At 44.2% G+C, this 22632-nt stretch overlaps 1 protein-coding gene across 2 annotated transcripts in view; it reads left to right on the top strand.

Annotated features, from left to right (window-relative positions):
* LOC148442613 (putative E3 ubiquitin-protein ligase makorin-1) overlaps window positions 1–22632 on the top strand; it is a 194212-nt gene that overhangs the window by 12784 nt on the left and 158796 nt on the right. The window contains exon 2 of one of the 2 annotated variants that reach the window (XM_088463726.1): window positions 8864–8983. The exons of the other annotated variant lie outside the window; for it this stretch is intronic. Within the exon in view, the coding sequence (XP_088319852.1) occupies window positions 8864–8983 (120 nt within the window). The remainder of the gene's footprint in view (window positions 1–8863; window positions 8984–22632) is intronic. 2 annotated transcript variants of the gene reach the window in all.

Below are 22632 nucleotides of genomic sequence, written 5' to 3'. Positions count from 1 at the left end.
TCTGTTAAAGGATTACATTGTTGACAGCATCCAAGTAGGCATGTCAGACAGTCCGTACCTGTACTGGCGGGAAAAAGAGGCAATTTGGAGGCCCCTGTACAAACTGGCTCTATTTTACCTGAGTGGCCCCCCCTCCAGTGTGTACTCCGAAAGAGTGTTTAGTGCAGCCGGGAACCTTGTCAGCGAAAGGCGTAGGAGGTTGCTTCCACAAAATGTGGAGAAGATGATGTTCATAAAATGAATTATCAACTCTTCCAGGGAGACCAGCCTCCAGAACGTACAGAGGGACCTGTGGTGGTTGATTCCAGCGGGGACGAATTAATACTCTGTGAGGATGTACACAACACTGAAGAGGGTGAGGAATCAGTGGATGGGGAGGATGAGGACGACATCTTGCCTCCGTAGAGCCAGTTTGTGCAGGGACAGATTAATTGCCAGCTTGTTTTGTGGGGGCCCAAACGAACCAATCATTTCAGCCACAGTCGTGTGGCAGACCCTGGCGCTGAAATGATTGGTTTGTTAAAGTGTGCATGTCCTGTTTATACAACATAAGGGTGAATGGGAGGGCCCAAGGACAATTCCATCTTGCACCTCCTTTTTTTTTTTTTTTTTTTTTTTCTTGCATTATGTACTGTTTGGGGCCTAGTTCTTCAAACTACCATTCTGTCTGCCACTGCAGTGTCACTCCTAGATGGACCATGTGTTTGTGCCGCCCACTCGTGTCGCTTAGCATAGTCATCCAGCTACCTCTGTGCAACATTTTGGACATAAAAACACTATTGTGAGGTGTTCAGAATAGACTGGAAATGAGTGGAAATTAAGGTTTATTGAGGTTAATAATAGCATAGGAGCAGAAAACCCCACAAATTCTGTGATTTTAGTTGTTTTTATGCTTTTTAAAAAAAAAAATAGATCCAAAACACAGAAGGGTGGTTTTGGCAAAACCAATCCAGATCCAAAACACGAAGAAAGATCCAGAACCAAAACACGAAAAGTGGCCGGTGCATACCCCTAATACAAACGTGTGCCTGCAACAGCACATCTACTCTACCCTTACTGCCCAATCTTGTAGAGTCTTCTATGCCAGTGTTAATTTTGTCCACAAAACTTTTGACAAAGCAATAGACTCAATTTTTTTTTTTTTTTTTTGAGGACTAAATTGTAGTAACTAAAATATAAACATTTGTAATAAATTTTGACAATCTGTGTTCAATTTTAATTAAAGGACTAATGGTGGGTACACACTACACGATGTGCTCCCTGAGCGATATCGTGTAGTGTTGTCCCCGGCAGGCTGTGCTCAATGTCGTTCATGACATTGAGCACAGCCGCTGAACGAGATCATTAACGATATCGTTCAGCGCCGGGCTCTCTCCCCCATTCCCTGACATTCGAGATCGTCAGGTTGGCCTGCATGTCAGCCTGATGAACGATAATGACGAACGACCCGCAGGAACGCGCGTCGTCGTTATCGTTCATCTTTTTGGGGTTAAAAATGGACGATAAAGTGGACGACATAACGTTATCGTTCAGTCGTCCACTTTATCGCCCAGTGTGTACGCACCTTAAGACTAAATTTAAAATCCTTGTCAAAATGAACACTGGTTCTAACAAACTTAAGGCATTAATTTGTAAAATACAGCCTACTGCACCTAGATTACTAATCCTATACTAAAGTTATAGGTATGTGGACTTCAAGTTCTCAAGGGAATTTTAGAGATTTTCTTAAGTAAAATCCATTACAGTATCCTTAAACTGTTGACTCAAAACATTTACCAAAATTAGCCTAAAATGAAAACTGAGGTCCATTGACTGACTAAATCTCAACTAAAACAAAGTAAAAAGACTAAAATGTGACTAAACTACCCACAAATTTAAATAAGACTAAAACTAAATTTAGAATCCTTGTAGTAATTTACTGTTCTATGCATAGGGCTGTAAACAAAAATCAGTCTGGGTGTACTGTAATGGTGCATGCACACGGCGGCCAGCTTTTGTTCAAGATATGAACGATAACGATTGTAAAAATCGTTTATCGTTGACAAGTAGGGCATGCATCGACCAACGATGCACGTTCCTGCATGTCAGATAACGTTATCTGACATCGACTGTTTGCGGACAGATTTGGACAATTTCATTCATTCAATATTGTCCGAAATCGTTCAATCATTCATCAAATCGTTCAAATTGTTGATGAAATCATTCATCGTTTAACGATAACGATAATCTGACAAATCTGACCGTGTATGCACCATAAGTGTGGCAAATAGAAGTACATACTTGCACTGCAAGGGGACTTGTGGCTAATAGGATCGACACCCCCCTTAAAATTCACTCGACAATGTGCAACCGTAAATGGCCTCAAACTCTGCGAACACTTAGGGGACAATTCATTTGTTTTGGGTGCCCATTATCATGTCTAAAGTTGGGCACATCGAGATTGGGAACACACCTCTAGAAACTTCACATAAATCTACTGGAAATGAGTTGGAAAGTTTATTCAACAATTATTGGGAAAGCATGTTACTAAATGGGACAGTAGGTCAAGCGCGCGCCAGAAGTAAAAATGAAGGTTGTAAAGCATCTCTTGTGCTGAGTAGGCATTCCATGTTGAAGACAAGTAGAAAGTAGTGGCGCATATATGTGCCGATGGAATAAATGCCAGGGACAATGGTCTCTAACTTGGAAAAACTTTTAGCTACTGACAAATTCTGCCTTCCCCAAGTTGATATTATGGCAGTGGTTCAAAATTCCAAAGTACAGAGATTCTTCTCTCACCACAAGATCCTGAGTGGATGAATTGCCAATCCTGTGGAGGTTTCAGCTTGCTTAAGAACTTTATCCTTTTCCTATCCTCTTTCATGCTGAGAAAAAAAAGTGAAAAAAGTAATGTGATATCTTCTATTTTGGCATCCTTTATTATTCCTGATAGCTTGGAAGATTTATTTTTCTTTATTTTTCTTCCCAAGGCTGTATTTAGAGTGCTTCCCTACTGAAATACTTGCTCTTCAACATTTTTTTTCATTATATTTTTTTATTATTGGTATGTATGCACTTGTTTGCTGTAAATGTAGCGCCACAACAGAGTTTGACTTTTTGTGGGCGATTCAATTGTTTGCACATCAGCATCACTGTGGAGTAAAGATCTAGTTAATCAATACAGTCACTAATTTACATGCATAGGTGTAGAAACATGCTGAATGAATTTATACACTGCCGTACACTGATGCTCTGTGCACACTGACGTTCCAGTAGTGCACCTGTGAATGCAGAGTTGCCTTGGTTTTAAATGTCCCGATGTTACTTCACTGAATAGTGGCTGTCTGTCTTCTGCTTAGCATGGCCACGCTAGGATGTTTCCTCTGGGTAATCCCTTAATTAAAATTTGCGGCGACAGTAGGTAGTGTCCAACAGTGTATAGCAAGTGCTGCTGTTGGTGTGTAGCAATCACACAACACTTCTGCCACTTGAAAAAGCTGCCTACTGCAGAGAAACGCGTTGAGGGTACAGAGCTTATCAGACTTGTGGCAGGATCTCATCCTTTAACACGTACACTGCAGCAGGACGTTGGCCTCACTCCCTTGTGACAGCCATCTACAGCTGCCGGCTAACCCACGGGACACCGCTGAGCTGTGTGCGGGAGTGTGAAAGTCAGGCAAGCGGAGTTCAGTGAGACCCGTGGAGAAAGCAGTGCTCCGAGAGGCATAATAACATCAACAGAGCACACAGACTGAGGACCGCTGGAGCGGGGAGTCTTGCAGGTGGATCGTGAGTACAGTGGAGTGCTAGGATTTTCAGAACTGTCCACCACTCGCTTTCCGCGTGTTACTTTCCCCTACATTGGGGGATTGCGGAAGTATGGATTAACTTGTTCTCAATAAGCATCTATACAGCTTCACACCAACTGCTGCATTGTTTACAACGGCACAGTTTCCACTCAAAACTGCTACAAATTAGAGAACTTGCATTTATAGATTGTTTCTGATAGTGAGACCACAATCATGGCTAATTTGCTCATGAAAAATACCTACCACAAGCTGATTTAAATGTATTGATCTTATGTGTATTTACTAGTTTTATATTGTAATTAGTAAAACTCCCAGGAGTGGGATTATAAATAACAATCTAATAGGGGTATTCAATATGGGTGGGATAAGTCCGTTTTTGCGTTAATATCACTGATTTTAGTTTTACACCGTATTCAATTTCAAAGACTTATCGCAGTTTTGAAAAGTCTTTGCTAAAAAACGGGGATAAGTTTTCACCATTGAATAGGTGTCGAAAAAAAGTGCAGAATTGGGGTTTAGGGGTGCAGGCTTAAAAAAAAATAGCCTGCACCCTTCAGAATGACCCCTTGAAATGATCTGTGTCAAAAAAAAAAAAAATCGGGACACCCCAAAAAAAAAGCACTTTCAATTTGGGGGCCAAAAAAAAAATTGTTGGAGAACAAAGTTAAAAGATATCGAACTTGACTCTGGGGGGGTCCCCAAGTATGCCCCAAGTGTTTTTTTCATTGCAGCTCCTTGCCCAAGTGGGTTTTTCACGATTTTTTTCAAGTCTGTTTAGCAACTTTAAAATATGCTGACCCCCATTTTCAAGTACCCCAAATTTGCTGGGCATAGTTTTTTTTTCCCCAAAAAAAATTCTAAATGCTCTTCTGCACCACTTTCTTCAAAGTCGCATTTATGCACTTGCTGCGGCTATTAGAAAGCCCGACTTCCTTCAGGAGTTAAAAATGGGGCTACCCATAGTGATCCCCCATGTCTAGACATCATTAGGGGGGTCCCTAGAATATTTCCCGAAAATTCCTGTTTTGTTAACCTTTTAAAAAAAAAAAAGCCCACGTGGGAACTGTCAGTTGCCGGAGCCTATCAGCGGCCGCGCTACAGTCAGTGCTGCCGCTGATTGGCTGATGGGACTGCAATGCCCCGTGAAGTCCCGGCAGTGGGCATTCGGGAGCTATTAGTGACAACACACATACACATAGCTAGTAGCGTGGATCGGGTAACACGTTTTTTGGTTTAAAACACCCATGGATTACTGCGGAGACCAGCGCTGGATGTAGGTGAGTATGAAATCTTTCTTGCAGGGCCAAGTTGTAAGGATCTACTGGACAAGGGGACAGAAACTTCTGGTATAGATAAGTATGTGTGAATGGGTAGGTGTATGTAATAAACTTATACTGGGCACGGTGTGTGTGTTTTGTCTTTTTAACTATTTATTTTACAGTGAAATTACAGGTGCCGCATGTCTGCTGGCACTTGTAGTTCCACAAGTACAAAATGGCAGGCATGCTGGCACTTGTAGTTCCACTGTAAAGTACAATAGTCTTACATTATTTGGCCCCCCTATTACCCCCATACCCACCGCTCCAGGGGTATGGGGATGAGCCCCAGGCTTCAGCGTAAGCCTGTGGTGCTCGGGAGAGGGGGGACCCTTTTTTGGGGGGTCCCCAACTCCCCCGAGATCACCGGCTTGCGCTGACCGACTTGTGGTGTAATGCTTTGGACCTGGAGCCCCGGTGATTGGGTCTCCGGGCTGTGGCATTACACCCGGTCGGTTGGGTCTGGTGCTGGTCTTAAATATATGGGGTACCCCACGTAGTTTTTGCCCCCTATATTTAAAACCAGCACAAGTCCCTGCAGCCTGGTGTTGGTTTCTAAAATACGGTGGAACCTTACACATTTTGTTCCCCGTATTTTTAGAAACCACCACTGGCTGGCTAGCCTGGGGCTGGTTTGGCTTTTGGGGGGGGGGGACCTTATGTCATTTTTTTTTTTCTAAAGTTTTGCAATTTTTTTTTTTAAAGGTTAACAAAAACAGGAATTTTCTGGAAATATTCTAGGGACCCCCCTAATGATGTCTAGACATGGGGGATCACTATGGGTACCCCATTTTTAACTCCTGTAGGAAGTCAGGCTTTCTAATAGCCGCGGCAGGGAAAAACACCTTGCAAAGCTATTTAAAAACCCGACTTTCTTAAGCAGGCAAAAACGGGGTTACCCATAGTGATCCCCCATGTCAGGACATCTTTAGGGGGGTCCCAGGCATATTTCCCGAAAATTCCCGTTTTTTTCCTTAAATGGGCTCAAGGGTCATTTTTTGAAAAACAGGGATAATTTTTCAAAGCACTAATATAGCAAGTGAAGAAAAATGCAGAATAGGGGTTTGGGGGTGTAGGCTTATAAAAAATAGCCTGTAGTTTTGGGAATGTCCCCTTAAAAGGAAATGTTCAAAAAAAAATGTCCTACAAAAAATCGGGATACCCTTTAAAAAATAAATTTGGGTTTTAAAAAAAAATAGGGACACCCCAAAAAATTAATTAAAAAATTGGGGTGAAAAAAAATAAATGGGAAAAAATTGTGTAACAATAGGGAAATAGGTTCAGGGCTATTCTGCAAGTATGCGGCAGATGTTTTGAAGAATAGATTTATAGCGGCAGGTGCACAAATGCAGAATTTTTTAAAACTTACTTGAGGGACTTAAAAATATGCTAGTACCCATTTTCATGTACCCCAAATTTGATGGGACCACTTAAAAAAAACGAAAAAAATAACCTAAGTGCTCTTCTGCAACACTTCAATGTCGGGGAAAAAAAACACCTGCTGCGGCTATTTAAATCCCCGACTTTCATTTAAAGGCTAAACCGGGGGTACCCATAGTGATCCCCCATGTTTTTACAACTTTAGGGGGTCTTACAAATTTTTTATGGAAAAAATCGTAACTTTACGCAAATCCAACTTCAGAGGTTCCCGTTTTCGATGATCTCAAATTGAATACGGATACGCGGGAGCGCGACCGATACTTTAACGCAGAAAAAAAACTCCGATATGAAACGTTAACTTCGGCAGTGAAGTTAACGTTTCATATTGAATACCCCTAAGTGTTGTATATTGAATATTTGGTATGTTTACTTTTTTACCAATACATTTTTGAGATATTACCCCATGCTGGGAGTGTTAAGTGCTACTTACCTTTTTTGAATGTTGGCATGTAGCGGCTGCTTTGTTAGCTGCTGCTAATCCCAGCATGTAGCGGCTACGATGCAGGAACTCCGGATATCCTTACCATCAATGATTGGAAATGGCAAGATGATCAGGTAACAAGAACTGAAATAGTGGCTGGAAAACGCATTGAACTGGAGGCTAGCGTCAATGCGTTCCGTCCCTTGCATACACCGGGACTTTCTCAAGACTCGTTCGGGTAAGACTAGATGCAGGATTACACATTACTGCTCACTGCCTACTGAGGTAGCGTACAGAAATGTGTGATAAACAGTACTTTAGAATTGGTTTAGCTGCTTTGCCCGGCTTAACGCGTGCTTTTTTTTTGCATGCACTAGCCCTATGTGGTGGAACAATTGAATTGCTCTTATGGGTGCTCACAAAACAATTGAATTCCCACTTCGCGCCAAGAGGTTAACACAAAAAAGTTGCAGCATTTCTGTAATTTTTACACTTTGAATTTTTATACCACCATTAAAAATGATGCAGGCATAAGTTTTGGTGATCAAATATGGTATGGGGAAAGTACATGTTAAACAGGTTTTGGTCCTGTTAAATACTGTGGGTTGCAAGCCCTTAGACTCCTAATCCCTGCAAAAATGTTCAGGTGAATTGTCTGCATATAGAAAAAGGTTTCAGCTACCAAACACTCTCTCGTGTTGGTGTCAATGGTTCAGGAACTATTTTAACAAAATGGTATACTTTTTTTTTTCCCCTCTTGAGAGCCAAGATCATGTGCACATGCAAAAAGGGCGTGGCCATCTAGTTCACGTTCCTGGTATGTTTGTAGGAGCATGTAAAAGTGCATGCACACGATCACCATGGAGGTAACTATTAAAAGGAAAGAAAAGGCCAGAACACTATAAAAAAAATTGAAGAAAAAATTGATCCACATAAAATACACTGAAAAAGCCACATCCACAAAAAAATACATTAAAAAAATCATTCACATAATACAATCAAGCCCCTGCATGTCACTCCAGCCCCCTTACAATTCAGCATTTCACTTTAGCAGACCCTCATGTGTCACTCCAATAGACTAATGTGCAACTCCAGTCCAGCCACCTTCCCCCCACACTCACTCCCACCCCACAGGCCCTTACAGCCCCCCCACATGTCACAAATAAAATGGAAAAAAACTATTTAAAAAAACAGTTCTTTCCCTGTTGTGACTGTCTGTGGCATGTAGGTAGGCTCCAGAATCTGCATTCTCATTGTGGCTGCTGGTTCACAGGTTGAGGTCTGCCTCCTGTTTGTGGCGTCACATCACCCATACTTTCCTCCAGAGTGGAGCAGATTGCTGCACACCTATCAGAGGCAGTCTGTCAGTCGGGAGCCGCATCAGAAAAATGGAAGAGCCACAGGTTGGCCACTGCTGCTGTAGAGTATCTGCACTTCATATTTAAGGTATCCAGATGGAATGTTGGCAGTCACGTCTTCAAATTCTGAATGACCACATTTTTGTTTAGGGGTTAAGTTTAGGGTAAAATATGCATAAAAAAAAAAAAAAAACCCTGTTGGCATTCTGGTTTTGACATGTTAAATGGTAACATTTTAAGTATGTTGGCATTTGTGAACATATACATTGTTAACCTTATGCCCATATCAGTCTGTGTAGACTTCTCATACCACAGCCCATTTTTAAAGCTTGCCCGGGAGCTATAACCGAGTCAATTGATGCAAAGGAAATCCTGAAGCTACTGCTGAAAAGCAGTGGTTTTGACTATTCCAGAGCAAGCAAAGTTTAACCATAGATGTTATGAATTTTACTCAAATCATATTAGGAAAGTAATGGGTTATATTTTGGATGCTAAGACAAGTGCAGTGAGTATTTAAACTTTTATTTTTTTTCTCTGCAGAGCATTCATCAGAGGTAACTGCAGATGGGGTCCAAATTGCAGGTTCTCCCATGAAAAGAGATCTGCACCACTCTGCCGCCATTATCAGAATGGATTTTGTTTTTATGGAGACAAATGCAGGTAGTCTATTGTTCATACCTAAAATGAGTAAAAAACCAAACTGCCTGCCTGGATTAAGTTTGCATTGTATATCTGTGGAAAGGACGAAGAAATACAACTTCCTTTTGGACTACTCGTTACTTCAGCCTTCTGTAGCCAATAAATTAGTGGAATGTTTGTAACAGCTTTCTGTATGTGATAGTGCATGCAAAACCAATAATGGTGTTTCCTTTGGGAGTTTCAAATTTAGAACTGGCATATTATAAGGGTGGCCCATTCTGGGTGGGGTAGGTGCACCAATATGCAATTTTTACCTACAATACTGCATGAAGCCCTTACAATGGGTAGCCTCCATTATGAGTTAACCTGGGGTACACACCATACACAACCCAGTGATTTAACATTGTACGATGGCGCAATATATTGTTTGCTGCTTCGTTCACTGTAACTTCTGATCTGATGTGGAGAACAGCGAATGGGACGATGCAATGACAATCAGCCGTAAATGCCGAATCGGGTGTACACTATATGGTGTACGATATAGCATTCCTAACTGTGTCTGAGCAATATATCATCTAATACATTATATAGTGTGTACCCAGCTTTATTGAAGTATCGGTGTGGAGTATGTCCTCCCAGTGTTTGTGTGGGTTTCCTCCAGGTGCTTCAGTTTCCCCTCACAATCTAAGACTTACTGGTAGGCCCCTTTTAGGACCATAATTCCAAAGTGGGTGTCTGAAACATCCAAAGCATAATGGATTGAGGAAGTATGAACAGATGACCAGGTAGCCACTGCACAAGTGTCTCGCTAATACTTTAGTCCGTGAAGTAATCATTACCCTGGTCAAGTGTGCCTTTAGATTTTCTAGAGCCTTGCGACCACTTTCCGAATAATACGAATGTCATCAGTTATTTGATCCATCTTGTAATGGTCTGTTTTTTGGGTGCACCACCTTTCCTTGGACCTGTAAGCAGAACAAACACTTTGTTTTCCAAAACAAAACTATTATCTAATGCTGGGTACACACTGGCACTGATATTGGCTGATCAGTTGATCGGCTAATATAGCTTGTACGTCGGCCAGTGTGTGCTGCACAGCCGATGCCCAATATATCTGCAGATATATTGGGGCATAGTGTTGTGTGTACAGGCGGTCAGCCGACTGCCTGTACACTTGCGGCTGAGGCCGTGATGCCCCCTGGCCAGCGGGACATGCGGAGAAATGATGGTGGTTCAGTATGTATGAACAACCATCATCTGCAGATCACTTGATCTGCAGATATGTTAGGGAATGGGATAGAAATGCCGGCAGCAAATCCTGACAGCGGCTGCCCGAAGGGAGGAAATCCAGACAGTGGCATGTAAGTAACCGAATCTTCCTCTCCTCCCGGGCCCGCATCGTCCAGGATTCCGGCGTTGGTATCTCGAATCCCATCATGAATCCCTAGCCGGCATTCTGCTGTCGGGATTGTGAGGTCACATAGCTACAGACCATCTGTTAGGTGTGTAACCCAGCTTTAGTTAAACAGAAATTGCCTGCAATAAGTTCAGCATTTGCAGTCTTATCTTTAGGTTGTGGGAAAAAGCATAACATAATTTCTTGGAACACCTTTATCTGGCAAGATATTCAGATAGTGCTCTTCTGCCCATAACACCTGTAATTCACAAACTTTCCTAGCGAAAGTAATAGTGGTTAAAAAAACTAGTTTCTACTTCAGATTTCATAGGGTATCCACAGGATACCTTGGGGTATAGGTAATGGCGGCAGACATCCAGGCACCACAGAGTTAAAAACTTCTCCATCCGCCCAGGATGCACTGGGGTCCCTCTCCTATACGCCGCCCCTGAGCCTCAGGCACTCAGTTTTCGTCAGTGCCTGGCCGAAGTCAGATGCACCGTACAGAGTGGGGGTCCACACGGCCCCTGAAGTTCTTCAATGCAGCTGTGGGTGACTGGGGTCAGCTAGCGGTGGCCCCGGTTGCCCGGACTGTGGCTGGATTTACGGGGGTTCAGGTAAGCGGCAAGGTCCCGTGGTGGGTCCCAGCCGAATAGCACAGTCCTTAGTCCCCAGGTAGAGGGCTCCCTGGGAACTGGCTGCAGTGTGGAACCAGGCTACTGATCCCTGCGCTTACCACTACCCCCTCCCAGGGGTTAAATGCATGCCAGGGGAGCGCGCTTTCCCTGCTAAGCAACCGGCGTCTCCCCCGCTGCACACGGCCTCTACACTGTGGAGAGGCCATCTGCATGCGCTCCGCCCCCGGACCAGCCCTCCCTCTGCTCCTCGGTGGCCATTTTAAAACATGTGGCAAACACTGCTGGAAGTTAACGCGGGCATCGTGGTCTGGGTCCCCCTGCATACCTCTCCTCCGGTGCAAGGTCAGTGTATGCAGCACTGTTTCCTACCAGGCTGAGGTCTGATTAGATGATGAAGCGCAGATACTGCAGGGTTTTCAATATTCTGCATTGTATGTGACTTTGGGCTAGCGCTGCTGTCTGTTACTTTCACTTTCACATACTGTCAGGTATTTTCCCTATCCCTTACTACTTCTCTGCTAACAAGCCCTTGCGGTGCGGTGTTGCAAGGGGGATGTATACCTCACTATACAACTTGTGAAGTGCGGTGGTCACATACAGCTCTGGGTCACACACTCAGTATGTCTGACAATGAGCACGATTTCCCCATTCCGCTTAAGTGTACTGTATGCAAGGTACCATTGGCAGAGGGTGATGGTAACTCTGATGGATTATGTAAGGCGTGTCTGCGGTTGGCACGGCCGACTTCTGTCACTACACCTGTGCAGGAGCTACCATGGGCTTGTCTTGCTACGGCACTTACTATCCTGGTGGGCCAGTTAACGACAACCCCTGTGTGTCCCCAGATGGGGGTCTCACAGCAGTCTATGGTGTCGTCCCCTATGCAGGGGTTTCCTAAACAGTTAATAGTACCTCAGAGTTTCCCATTGTCGCCCCCTCAGGTCATTCATGAACCTGCATGGGCTAATTCACTGTCTACCTCAGTACAACAGCTATCAGAGGTGTTACGGGGCGAGTCGTCTGTGCGGGCGCAGAAGCGTCAGCTGCAACCTCATCAAGATCAGGATGCTGTGACAGCAAATGATGGCTCATACGTGCGGTGCGCATGGCCTTGGTTATTGAGGATGACTCTCCTCCTGTAGCTAAATCAAAATGTCTTTTTCAAGGATATTAAAAGTGATGCTACGGTGGTTCCCCTATCTGATCAGCTGGTGGATCATTTAGAGGAGGTGTGGAAAACGCCGGGTAAGCGTTACCAGCCCCCTATATGATTTGCGGTGGCATACCCTTTTGCAGATTATTTTGCAAAATGTAATAACCCGCCACAAGTGGATTCACACGTCTAGTAAAGAGTGCTACGTTGCCTATGTCCTCAAAGGATCCAACGGATCGCAGGGTAATAAATGTTTAAAAATTATTTATTCCCTTGCAGGAGGCGTGTCCAGACCTGCTTTGGCCGTTTTCTGGGTGGCAAGAGCTATGGAGCACTGGGCTGATACCTTGGAGGCATCCCTAGACCCAGACTCGTCACCTGAACAGGTGGAGTGGGTGAGTAATTTAAGGGACTCAGCTACCTACATTAATGAGGCAGCTTTAGATATGGGCCTCATGGCATCCAAGATCTCCTCGGCAGCAGTGGCGGCTCATCGTATCCTGTGGCTGCGTTCTTGGAAGGCGGATGCTGATTCCAAAAAGGGTTTGGAGGGGTTACCCTTCAATGGAGAAGTGCTATTTGGCCCTGATCTAGACATAATCGTGGCTACTTCGGCAGCAGCTAAGTCTGCGTGTCTTGTCTTCCACTACTGTCCCATCAGGAGCGGGTTCTTCGTCCTTTCGGCCCTATAGAACGCAGAACAGACCCAGGGTACAGTCCTTTCCTAGGAGGACTGCCGCCAAGAAACCTGCAAAGCCCAGGAAGCAGGCCTGGAGTACCAGACGTCCCACTCCCAAGTCCGATGATAAACCTTCGGCCTGACAGGACGGGCCTCTTTGGGGGACCTCAAAGTGGGAGGCAGCCTTCTGAAATTCGCCCAAAGCTGGTGTCTGACCACTTCAGACACATGGGTCAGAAAAGTGGTCTCTCAGGGGTACGCCCTCTCCTTCCGCAGGAGGCCTCCCAGCCGGTTTTTCACCACGGGCCTTCCGTCCAATCAGGACAAGGCCCGGGAACTCAAGGAGGTAATGCACTCGATGCTCCAGAATGGAGTTATAGTGCCAGTTCCTTTGTCTCAGAAGGGATTGGGGTATTACTCCAATCTTTTTCTGGTGCAGAGACCCAATGGGTCCTACCGGCCAATACTCAACCTCAAATCCCTCAACAAATTTCTGAGGATTCCTCGGTTCAGAATGGAGACCCTGCATTCCATTATTTTAGCAATGGATTTCATGGTGTCGCTGGATATTCAGGATGCTTACCAGCATATCCCTATTGTCCCAGCACACCAGTGCTTCAGATTTGCAGTGGTCAAGGACCACTTCCAGTTTCAGGCTCTGCCCTTCGTATAGGAGAGGGACCCCAGTGCATCCTGGGAGGATGGAGAAGTTTTTAACTCTGTGGTACCTGGATGTCTGCTGCCATCGCCTATACCCCAAGGTATCCTGTGGAACCCTATGGACCTTGTAGAAATAGAGATAACAAGGGTAAGTTCTTACCATATCTTATTTTTCCAAGTTAGTTGTTTACAGGAGTATCTTGTAATAGCTCCAAAGGAGACAACATTTAATGCATTCAAAATCCAGTTCAAATCCCATGGGGCTAAGACTGACCCTACTTGAGGCTGTACTCAATCACTTAGCAGAACATTTTGAAAGATTCTCTTCAGATAACCTTCAGTCCAGTAGGACACTTAACGTTGCCATCTGTATCTTAAGTTAATGCTGCCAAACCTTTTATTGAACCAGTCATGCAGAGCTTGGCACGTTTCAGTCCTCATAACATCAAATCCTGAGACAGGCCATGAAATAAGACTTTCCAGATTCTGTAATGGATATCGAAGGAGACTTTTTTTTTTTTTTTTTTTTTTTCGTCAAACAAAGTATTTGCGGATTAAGGTGGAACAGCTGATGCCGATAAGAACCGCTTGGCCCATCTAGTCTAACCTTTTATTTTTAAAATTTTTGTAACCTCAACCCTTTTTGATCCTTAGTACTTCTATAAGGATATTATTGCCTATCCCAAGCATGTTTAAATTGCTCTACTGTCTTAGCCTCCACCACCTCTGCTGGGAGGCTATTCCATTTATTCACTACTCTTAAAGTAATTTTTCCCCAAATTTCCTTTGAACCTCCAGTTTTAGTGCATGTCCTCATGTTCTAGTACTTCTCCTTTTGAATGTCTAAATCCTGCACCTTGTTAAAAGCCTTTTATATATTCCAAAGTTTCTATCATGTCCCCTCTTTCCCTTCTTTGCTCCAAACTATACATATTAGAATATTTCAGTCTTTCCTGTTAAGAGTTTTTTGTGTTGTAGGCCATTCACCATTTTACTTGCAATTTTGTATAGACATGTATTTACAGTGCATCCGGAAAGTATTCACAACGCTTCACTTTTTCGACATTTTATAAATACATTTTTGTCCTTAAAATTCTACACAAAACATCATAATGACAACATGTAAAGGTTTTTTTTTGTGATTTTTGCAAATTTAATAAAAACAAAAACTAAAATCACATGTACATAAGTATTCACAGCCTTTGCTCAATACTTTGTTGATGCACCTTTGGCAGCAATTACAGCCTCAATTCTTTTTGAATATGATGCCACAAGCTTGGCACACCTAGCTTTGGCCAGTTTCACCCATTCCTCTTTGCAGCACCTCTCAAGCTACATCAGGTTGGATGGGAAGAGTCAGTGCACAGCCAATTTCAGATCTCTCCAGAGATGTTCACTTTGATTCAAGTCTGGCCTCTGACTGGGCCACTCAATGACATTCAGAGTTGTCCTGAAGCCACTTCTTTGATATCTTGGCTGTGTGCTTATGGTCGTTGTCCTGCCAAAAGATGAACAGTCGCCCCAGTCTGAGGTCAAGAGTGCTCTGGAGCAGGTTTTCAACCAGGAAGTCTCTGTACATTGCTGCATTCATCGTTCCCTCTATCCTGACTAGTCCCCCAGTTCCTGCCGCTGAAAACATCCTCACAGCATGATGCTGCCATTACCATGCTTCACTGTAGGCATGGTATGGGCCTGGTGATGAACGGTACCTGGTTTCCTCCAAACATAACACCTGGCATTTACGCCAAAGAGTTCAATCTTTGTCTCATCAGACTAGAGTCCTTCAGGTGCATTTTGGCAAACTCCAGGTGGGCTGCCATGTGCTTTCTACTAAGGAGTGGCTGTGAATACTTATGTACATGTGATTTCTTAGTTTTGTTTTTTTTTTTATTAAATTTGCAAAAATCTTAAACTTTTTCTACACGTTGTCCTTATGTGGTATTGTGTGTAGAATTTCGAGGACAAAAAATTATTTATTCCATTTTGAAATAAGGCTTTAACATAATGTGGAAAAAGTGAAGCATTGTGAATACTTTCTGGATGTGCTGTATATCCTTCTGGAGATATGGCCTCCAGAACTGAACACAATATTCAAGATGAGGCCGTAGCAATTACCTATACGGTGGCATTACTACTTTCTTCCTGCTACTGATTCTTCTCCCTGTGCAATCAACCATCTCCTTTGTTACATTGCTTCCCTGCTTTCAGGTAGTGAAATAGAAATCTGGGAGTCACTTTCCTCCTCTGTACAGCCATGGCCAAAAGTTGAAAATGACACAAGTATTGATTGTCAGTTTGCTGCTTCAGTGTGTTTGTTTAGACCTTTGTCAGATGTTACTATGATATACTGGAGCAAAATTACAAGCATTTCATAAGCGGCAAAGGCTTTTATTGACAATTACATTAAGTCTATGCAGAGAGGCAATATTTGCACTGTTGACCTTTCTTTTTCAAGACCTCTGCAATTCGCCCTGGCATGCTGTCAATCAACTTCTGGGCCACATACTGACTGACTGGCCGTCCATTCTTGCCTAATCAATGCTTGGAGTTTGTCAGAATTTGTGGGTTTTTGTTTGTCCACCTGCCTTTTTGAGGATTGACCAAAAGTTCTCAATGGGATTAAGGTCTGGGGAGTTTCCTGGCCATAAACCCAAAATGTTCGATGTTTTGCTCCCCAAGCCACTTTGAGCACCTTGCCATAAGGCAAAAGTGATGACTATCAAGCTGGAAAAGGTATTGTTCGTCACCAAACTGTTCTTGGATGGTTGGGAGAAGTTGCTCTTGCAGGATGTTTTGGTACCATTCTTTATTCATGGCTGTGTTCTTGTGAGTGAGCCCACTCCATTGGCATACCTTCCCTTTTAATGCAGTTTGAAATGTCACCAACAAAGATATTAAAAAGCACTGGTCAAAGTACAGACCCCTGGGGTACTCTGCTAGTAACCCTTCCCTTCTGTGAATACACTCCATTTACTACAACTGTTTCCTACCCTGCAATCAATTTCTTATCCATTCAACAATTTTAGAAACCAATCCCACACTTGAGTTTATTTAGCAGTCTGCAATGTGGGACTGTCAAAAGCCTTACTAAAGTCCAGATGAGCTACATCATATGGCCCCTCCTTGATCTATTACTTTAGTCACCCAGTCAAAAGAAATCAAGATTTTTGTCGTTATCCCCCCCTACCCCCCCCCCCCCCACAAGTAAATCCATGCTGATTGGGATCCTGTAAATTGCTGATGAGTTAAGAGATTACACAACTTTCCTTTAAGTGTTACCACCATTCGCAACACTGTTGTGAACCATACTCTCGTTGGCCTTTAAGGAAGCATTATCACTTCCACTTGTTCTTCCCTGACCATATTTAGTGTACCAGCAATAATGGGAATGGTGGGAACACATATCCCAGGTTACAGTTAGATGCTATGGTGAATGCACACACCCTGTTCGTTCATGGCCGATATCTGGAGAAAAAATGTACCTTGGTGTTCTCGTGTCTCTATCAAAACTATTTGTTGCTGACCAAATTTTACTGCTATGTTTTTAAACACTTGCACATCCAGTTCACACTCCTGGTAACACCTGGTCTGCTGAGTAAATTTGCAATGTTTTTTCTGGCACATGTAGAGCATACAGGGAACAGAGTCCTTCTGCCTATTCCAGAATTCTTGCTAGTTTTCATTAGAACTGAACTCTTGGTGCCTCGGCGATTTAAATAAACACTACGGCCACTTTGAATACTTTAAATGCCTTCCTATTAATTTATTCTGGAAACAATATATTGTGTTCCAAACTGCCCTAATTTCTCACTGATTTGAGGAAATAATCTCCTGGGGAGTCCAGAATCCTTGCTGAATTTGTTGCAGTAGATGTGCATGCCATGCTTTTTGAATTTGCGTTGGTAGGTAATAACAAACACTGGGGCTCTGACAACGACATTGTTCTGTAATTTAGTTCTTTACTTGTCAACAAATAGTCTCTAGTGATTTGATGTTGATTTACTTGGTATCACAGAGGGATCCCCTTCTTGGCTGTACTGGAGTAAGTGCCACTAACTTTCTCATCCTTCACCTTGCCCAAGGGACTATGTCTATGGTAGAGAACGTTATTCCCAATAGACCTGATCTGAGCCGTAGTAGTATTTTAACGTATGCCTGTACCAAGGAGGCTAATTTCTTCTGAGTCTACTTGCACACCCAAAAATTGTTTGTGCTGTACCAAACTTAACTGACTTTTTTTTCCCAGTTTGTTATCCAGCCTTGAGACTGAATTTTATTTCATCTACAGCATTTTGTACCGTATCTCTTGAACCTCCAGAAATTAGCAGGTTGTCTAGATACGGCCAGATTGCGATCTTTTGTCTTAAGCCACCAAGATCTTAGTAAATGTTCTCTGAGCTGTTGCCAAACCAAAAGGACGACAAGTAAATTGGAGATTTGTATGCAGTGTCTCAGAAATTGTTAGGTATCTCTTGCGTATTGGAATATGAAAATAGTCATCCTTTAGATCTATTGACTTAAGAAAATCCTCTTTTCTCATACCTGTTTAGATTTCATGGTTTCTATATGAAATTTCTCTACCTGCACAAATGTATAGTATTCAATTGTCTGAGGTCCAGGACTGTATCCTCCTGTAGACTTTCTACCAGAAATATCTGAGAATGAAAATTTATTTTCTGATAAATGGACAATTTCTAAACGATTTAGTGCCCTGAATTCCAAAGTTGCCATCGGAATCTCTAATTCCACAAAGTTGTTAGATGGAATTTTCAGAAACTACAAAAACTGATACCTTTTGAGACACCACATCCAAAACACTTCTGTCTTGAACAGACTACTCCCATTGCTTGGCAAATTTAAGAAGTCTGCACCTTACTGGCATGGATGCGGGGAACCCGTAGCATTGTCTCAGATTTGTATCTTGTAGGACTGGCGAAAGAACTGCCTTGTCATACCTGAAAGGTATCTTCTACTATATTGCCATCCAGGTCTATAACTTCTAGCTTCCTTAAACGGTTTAGAAGATGGCATAGGATACCTGCTACAACTATCCTGAGATAATTTTGCAGATTTAGAGGGAGCCTTTATTTGATAATGAAACCAGTCTATTTAAAAAAAAAAAAAAAAAAAGTTTCTCCTTCCACTAGGACACTGGAGTCATAACAATGGGGTATAGACATGTGCTAACTGGGAGCTGGCTCTTTAAAAATCTTAGAGACTGGCTCTTTCCCCCCCCCCCCTCTATAACTCCTCCAAGCCAGTCTTAGTAATGTGCTCAAGGGAGCTGGTCATGTTATACCTGTTCTCCTCAGGGCATTGTTGAATTTAAAATATAGGATGCTGTGATGTTGAGGAGATGACAGGCAGCTTCTGCCCCTGCCTGTCTGCTAATTGGCACTGCTGGGGCACCCTATCGCAACTGTTTGCGGTGTGCGCCAGGGTCCTCTGCTACAGAGACTACAATCTCTGGGGTTTCACCTAGACGGGCCGCATGCGGTGCACGTTGCAGTTCCCACTAGCTTATCCGCCGCCGGCAGTCACAGTAGGTAATGCCTGGCACCCTAGCAGGGTGGCCAGGTCAGCAGGCAGTGTGTTCAGCTAGCAGGAGCAGTCTGCAGCGCCATAGCGGCGGGGGTGGAGCCTAACTGGAGTTCTGCTTCTTCCTCCCAGCTCCCCTGGCACTTCCATAGAACGCTGCGCTGGCCATCTTAGTTGTCGCTGCTAGCTGCGCTGACATCGGCGTTGAGATTGAGAGCTTTCCCATCGTTATATCAGTGGGGTTAGGCTGCGTCGGAGCAGTTTTTTACTTCAATAGCTACATTTCTACAGTGTTTTTAGCACTGCTATCAGCGCTGTTAGGGCAGGTGTTCCTCACCCTCTGTGCCCTTCTCTCCTTACTGCACATTTCTCAATCTCCATCTTCACTGTGCTATAACTTTTCTACAGTGGGTGTGTGACAGTGTTTGTAACCACGACAGACAATTGGTCTAAGGCTGCACAGAAAGCTTTCTTGTAAAAACTGTGCAGAATAATTTACTAAGGGAGGGTCATCTAGTTCCGTGCTGTGACTCCAGGTTTACCTCAGGAGCAACCTACTTGGACAGAGCAGTTTACCTCTGTCACACCTGTCTGCTGAGCTGGAGGCCTATCGCAGAGAGAGCGGTTTCCAAAACTGACATCTAATCTGCCAGAGCCAGATTGGGCGCACTCTCTGGCTAAATCTATGGATGAGTTTCCTGAGTCTGAGGAGTCCCAGAAGATCAGGAACCTTTAGCCCAGGGTGTAGAAGCATTGATTTCAGCTATACGCCAGGTATTAAATGTGGTTGACATGGAGCCGCCTTCTTCACAGCTGTCAATGTTCGGTAAGAAACAGACAAGCAGCCACATTTCCTGCCTCAGAGGAGCTAGATGATATCCTTGGCTCGGCAGCACCTGGATAAGAAATTCCAGGTGTCCCGTAGACTGTCTAATTATCCTTTTTCCTGCAGATAACAGAAGGATCTGCAAGACTCTTCCATGTCTCATCTGTACAAAATGACGGTCCTCCCTGTTCCTGGATCCACTTCCTTAAAGGAACTTTCGGACAGGAAATTGGAGAACACAGTCTATCTACACGGTAGCAGGAGTGACTCTTCATCCCGCTTTTTTTGGGTTGCTGGGTCAACAAGGCGGTGGAGACATGGGGTACACAGCTATCAAAAGGTTTAAAGGTGGGGCTTATCTGGGTGAGGCATCTAAGGATGTGTACTCTCTTCCAGGTCCTCTGCTTTGGCTATTTTGGCCCGCAGAGCTCTGTGGCTGCGTCAGTGACAGGCTGATGCGGAATCTGAAAAAGCAGTGGAGGCTCTTCCATTTACGGGTGAAGTTCTATTTGGGTCAGAACAGGATAAGTGTATTTCACTGGCTACAGGGGATAAGTAGATTTATCTCCCTTCAGCTGCTCCAGTTTCTTGTAAGCCTTTCTCAGGACCATCTTTTTTGTCCTTTTGTGCTGCAGGAAGATTCAGAGGCCATCCCAGAGGAGGTCCTACCCCTCCACGAGCTTCAAGAGGTAGAGCCACAGCGTCCTCTGCTCAACAGGAGGCTAAGCCTCATACCATGCCCAGTGCATGACTGGCTTCCGTCTCGCCTGGGAGACCCTAGGGTGGGAGCTCTTCAGGATTTCAGGGACCAGTGGATCCTATTCTGTCAAGATGCATTGGTCAGGGAGGGGTACAAACTCGATTTCCAGTTCCAACCTCCTCCTTTGTATTTCACAACAGGTTTGCTGGTTTCTGACGGCCTATGGCTGGTGATGCAGAAGGCCATAAACAAGCTTCTGTCTTTTTCAGGTGGTGGTTCATGTACCCACACATCAGCTAACACAGGGGTTCTATTCCAGCTTGTTTGTAGTGCCCAAACCGGACTGTTCGGTGAGACCCATTCTGAACCTGAAGGACCTCAATCCTTATCTGCGTACATTCAGGTTCAAGATGGACTCCCTTCAATCTGTCAGTTTGGGGTTGGAGGAAAACTAGTTTCTGGTGTCTTTGGACATAAAGGACGCCTACCTTCACATTCCCATTTGCCCACCACATCAGTCATTCCTTTGGTTCGCTGTAAGGGACTCCCACTTTCAATTCCAGGCTCTTCTATTCGTCTCATCTTCGGCTCCAAGAGTGTTCACGAAGGTTATGGCAGTGATGATGGCCCTTCTAAGGATGCAAGGAGTGACTATTGTCCCTTACCTAGACTATCTCCTCCTGAAAGCTCCTTCCAGAACGCAGTTGATTCAGAACATAGGATTGACCCACATTCTCCTAATACAACACGGGTGTATCCTGAATTTTCCGAAGTCTCACCTTCAACCTACACAGAGACTTCAGTTTCTAGGAATGATTTTGGACACTGTAAACCTAAAGGTATTCCTTTCTGTGGAAAAGGCATCCTCCATTCAGCAGCTGGTGCGGCTTGTCCTACAACTTCGTCAAGCCAGTGCATCTGTGCATAAGACTCCTTGGGGAGATGGTGGCGGCATTTGAGGCAGTTTCCACTCGAGACCTTTTCAATTGGGATCTTGACCACAGAGGAGATCAGTCTATTCCTTCACCAACGGTCAAAGTTGGCCCCAAAAACTTGGGCGTCTCTGGTTGGTTTATTTAAGCCCACCTGTTGGAAGGGAAGAGGTTTGGAATTTGGAACTGGATTCTTCTCACCATGTACAAGAGTCTGAGAATGGGGGACATTGACTCTAGGAGGACACTTTCAGGGCCACTGGACTCAACGGGAGTCAGTATTGTCAATAAACATCTTGGAACTATGGGCAGTGTTCACGCCCTTCAACTTTTACACCACCTGCTGAGGGGTCAAGCGGTGTGTACAATCTGACAACTCCACGGCAGGGTGGAAAGAGTCGGGCGGTCATGAGGGAAGTCAGCCGCATTCTCAACTGGGCAGAAAAATTTGCAGTGGCGATATTCATCCCAGGAGTGGAAAATTGGGAGGCTGACTACCTAAGTCATCAGGATGTTCATCCAGGAGAATGGGCTTTACACCCTCAGGTGTTCCAACAGTTAGTCCAGCGGTGGGGTCTTCCGCCAGTCTACCTTATGGCATCAAGACACAACAATCAGGTTCCTCTGTACTACTCTCGAACAAGGGATCCCGAGGCTGTGGCAGTGGACGCCCTCACAGCTCCTTGGCAGTTCTGGTTTGCATACCTCTTTTCAACAATTCCTCTTCTGCCTCGACTCCTGCAACGAATCAAGAGAGACAAGGCCATGGTTCTCTTACTGGCTCCAGAGGGTGTGGTACTCCAACCTACGTCCTTTACTAATATAGGGTCCGTGGCACCTTCTGTTATGGCAGGACCATCTACAACAGGGTCCTTTTGATTATCACGACTTTAAAGTGGCTTCGTTTGACTGCGTGGCTGTTGAAAGGGCCATCTTAAGAAGAAAAGGAATTCCATTGGTGGTGGTTCCTACCATGCTCCATGATAGAAAGGAAGTCTCTTCCAAGCACTACCATCGCATTTGGAAGGCGTATGTTATCTGGTGTGAACGCAGAGGATCGCCCCCTACTTTGTTGATGTCTAGGCTCCTTTTTTCCTGCAAGCAGGGTTCTCTGTGGGCCTTTGTCTTGGATCTCTGTGGGTTCAGGT

The sequence above is a fragment of the Taudactylus pleione genome, unplaced genomic scaffold (assembly GCF_031769625.1).
Source record: "Taudactylus pleione unplaced genomic scaffold, aTauple2 ptg001437l, whole genome shotgun sequence".
In the NCBI taxonomy this organism is placed as follows: domain Eukaryota; kingdom Metazoa; phylum Chordata; class Amphibia; order Anura; family Myobatrachidae; genus Taudactylus; species Taudactylus pleione.
The sequence above is the reverse complement of the archived record's forward strand: the minus strand, read 5'-3'. Positions and strand labels throughout refer to the sequence as shown.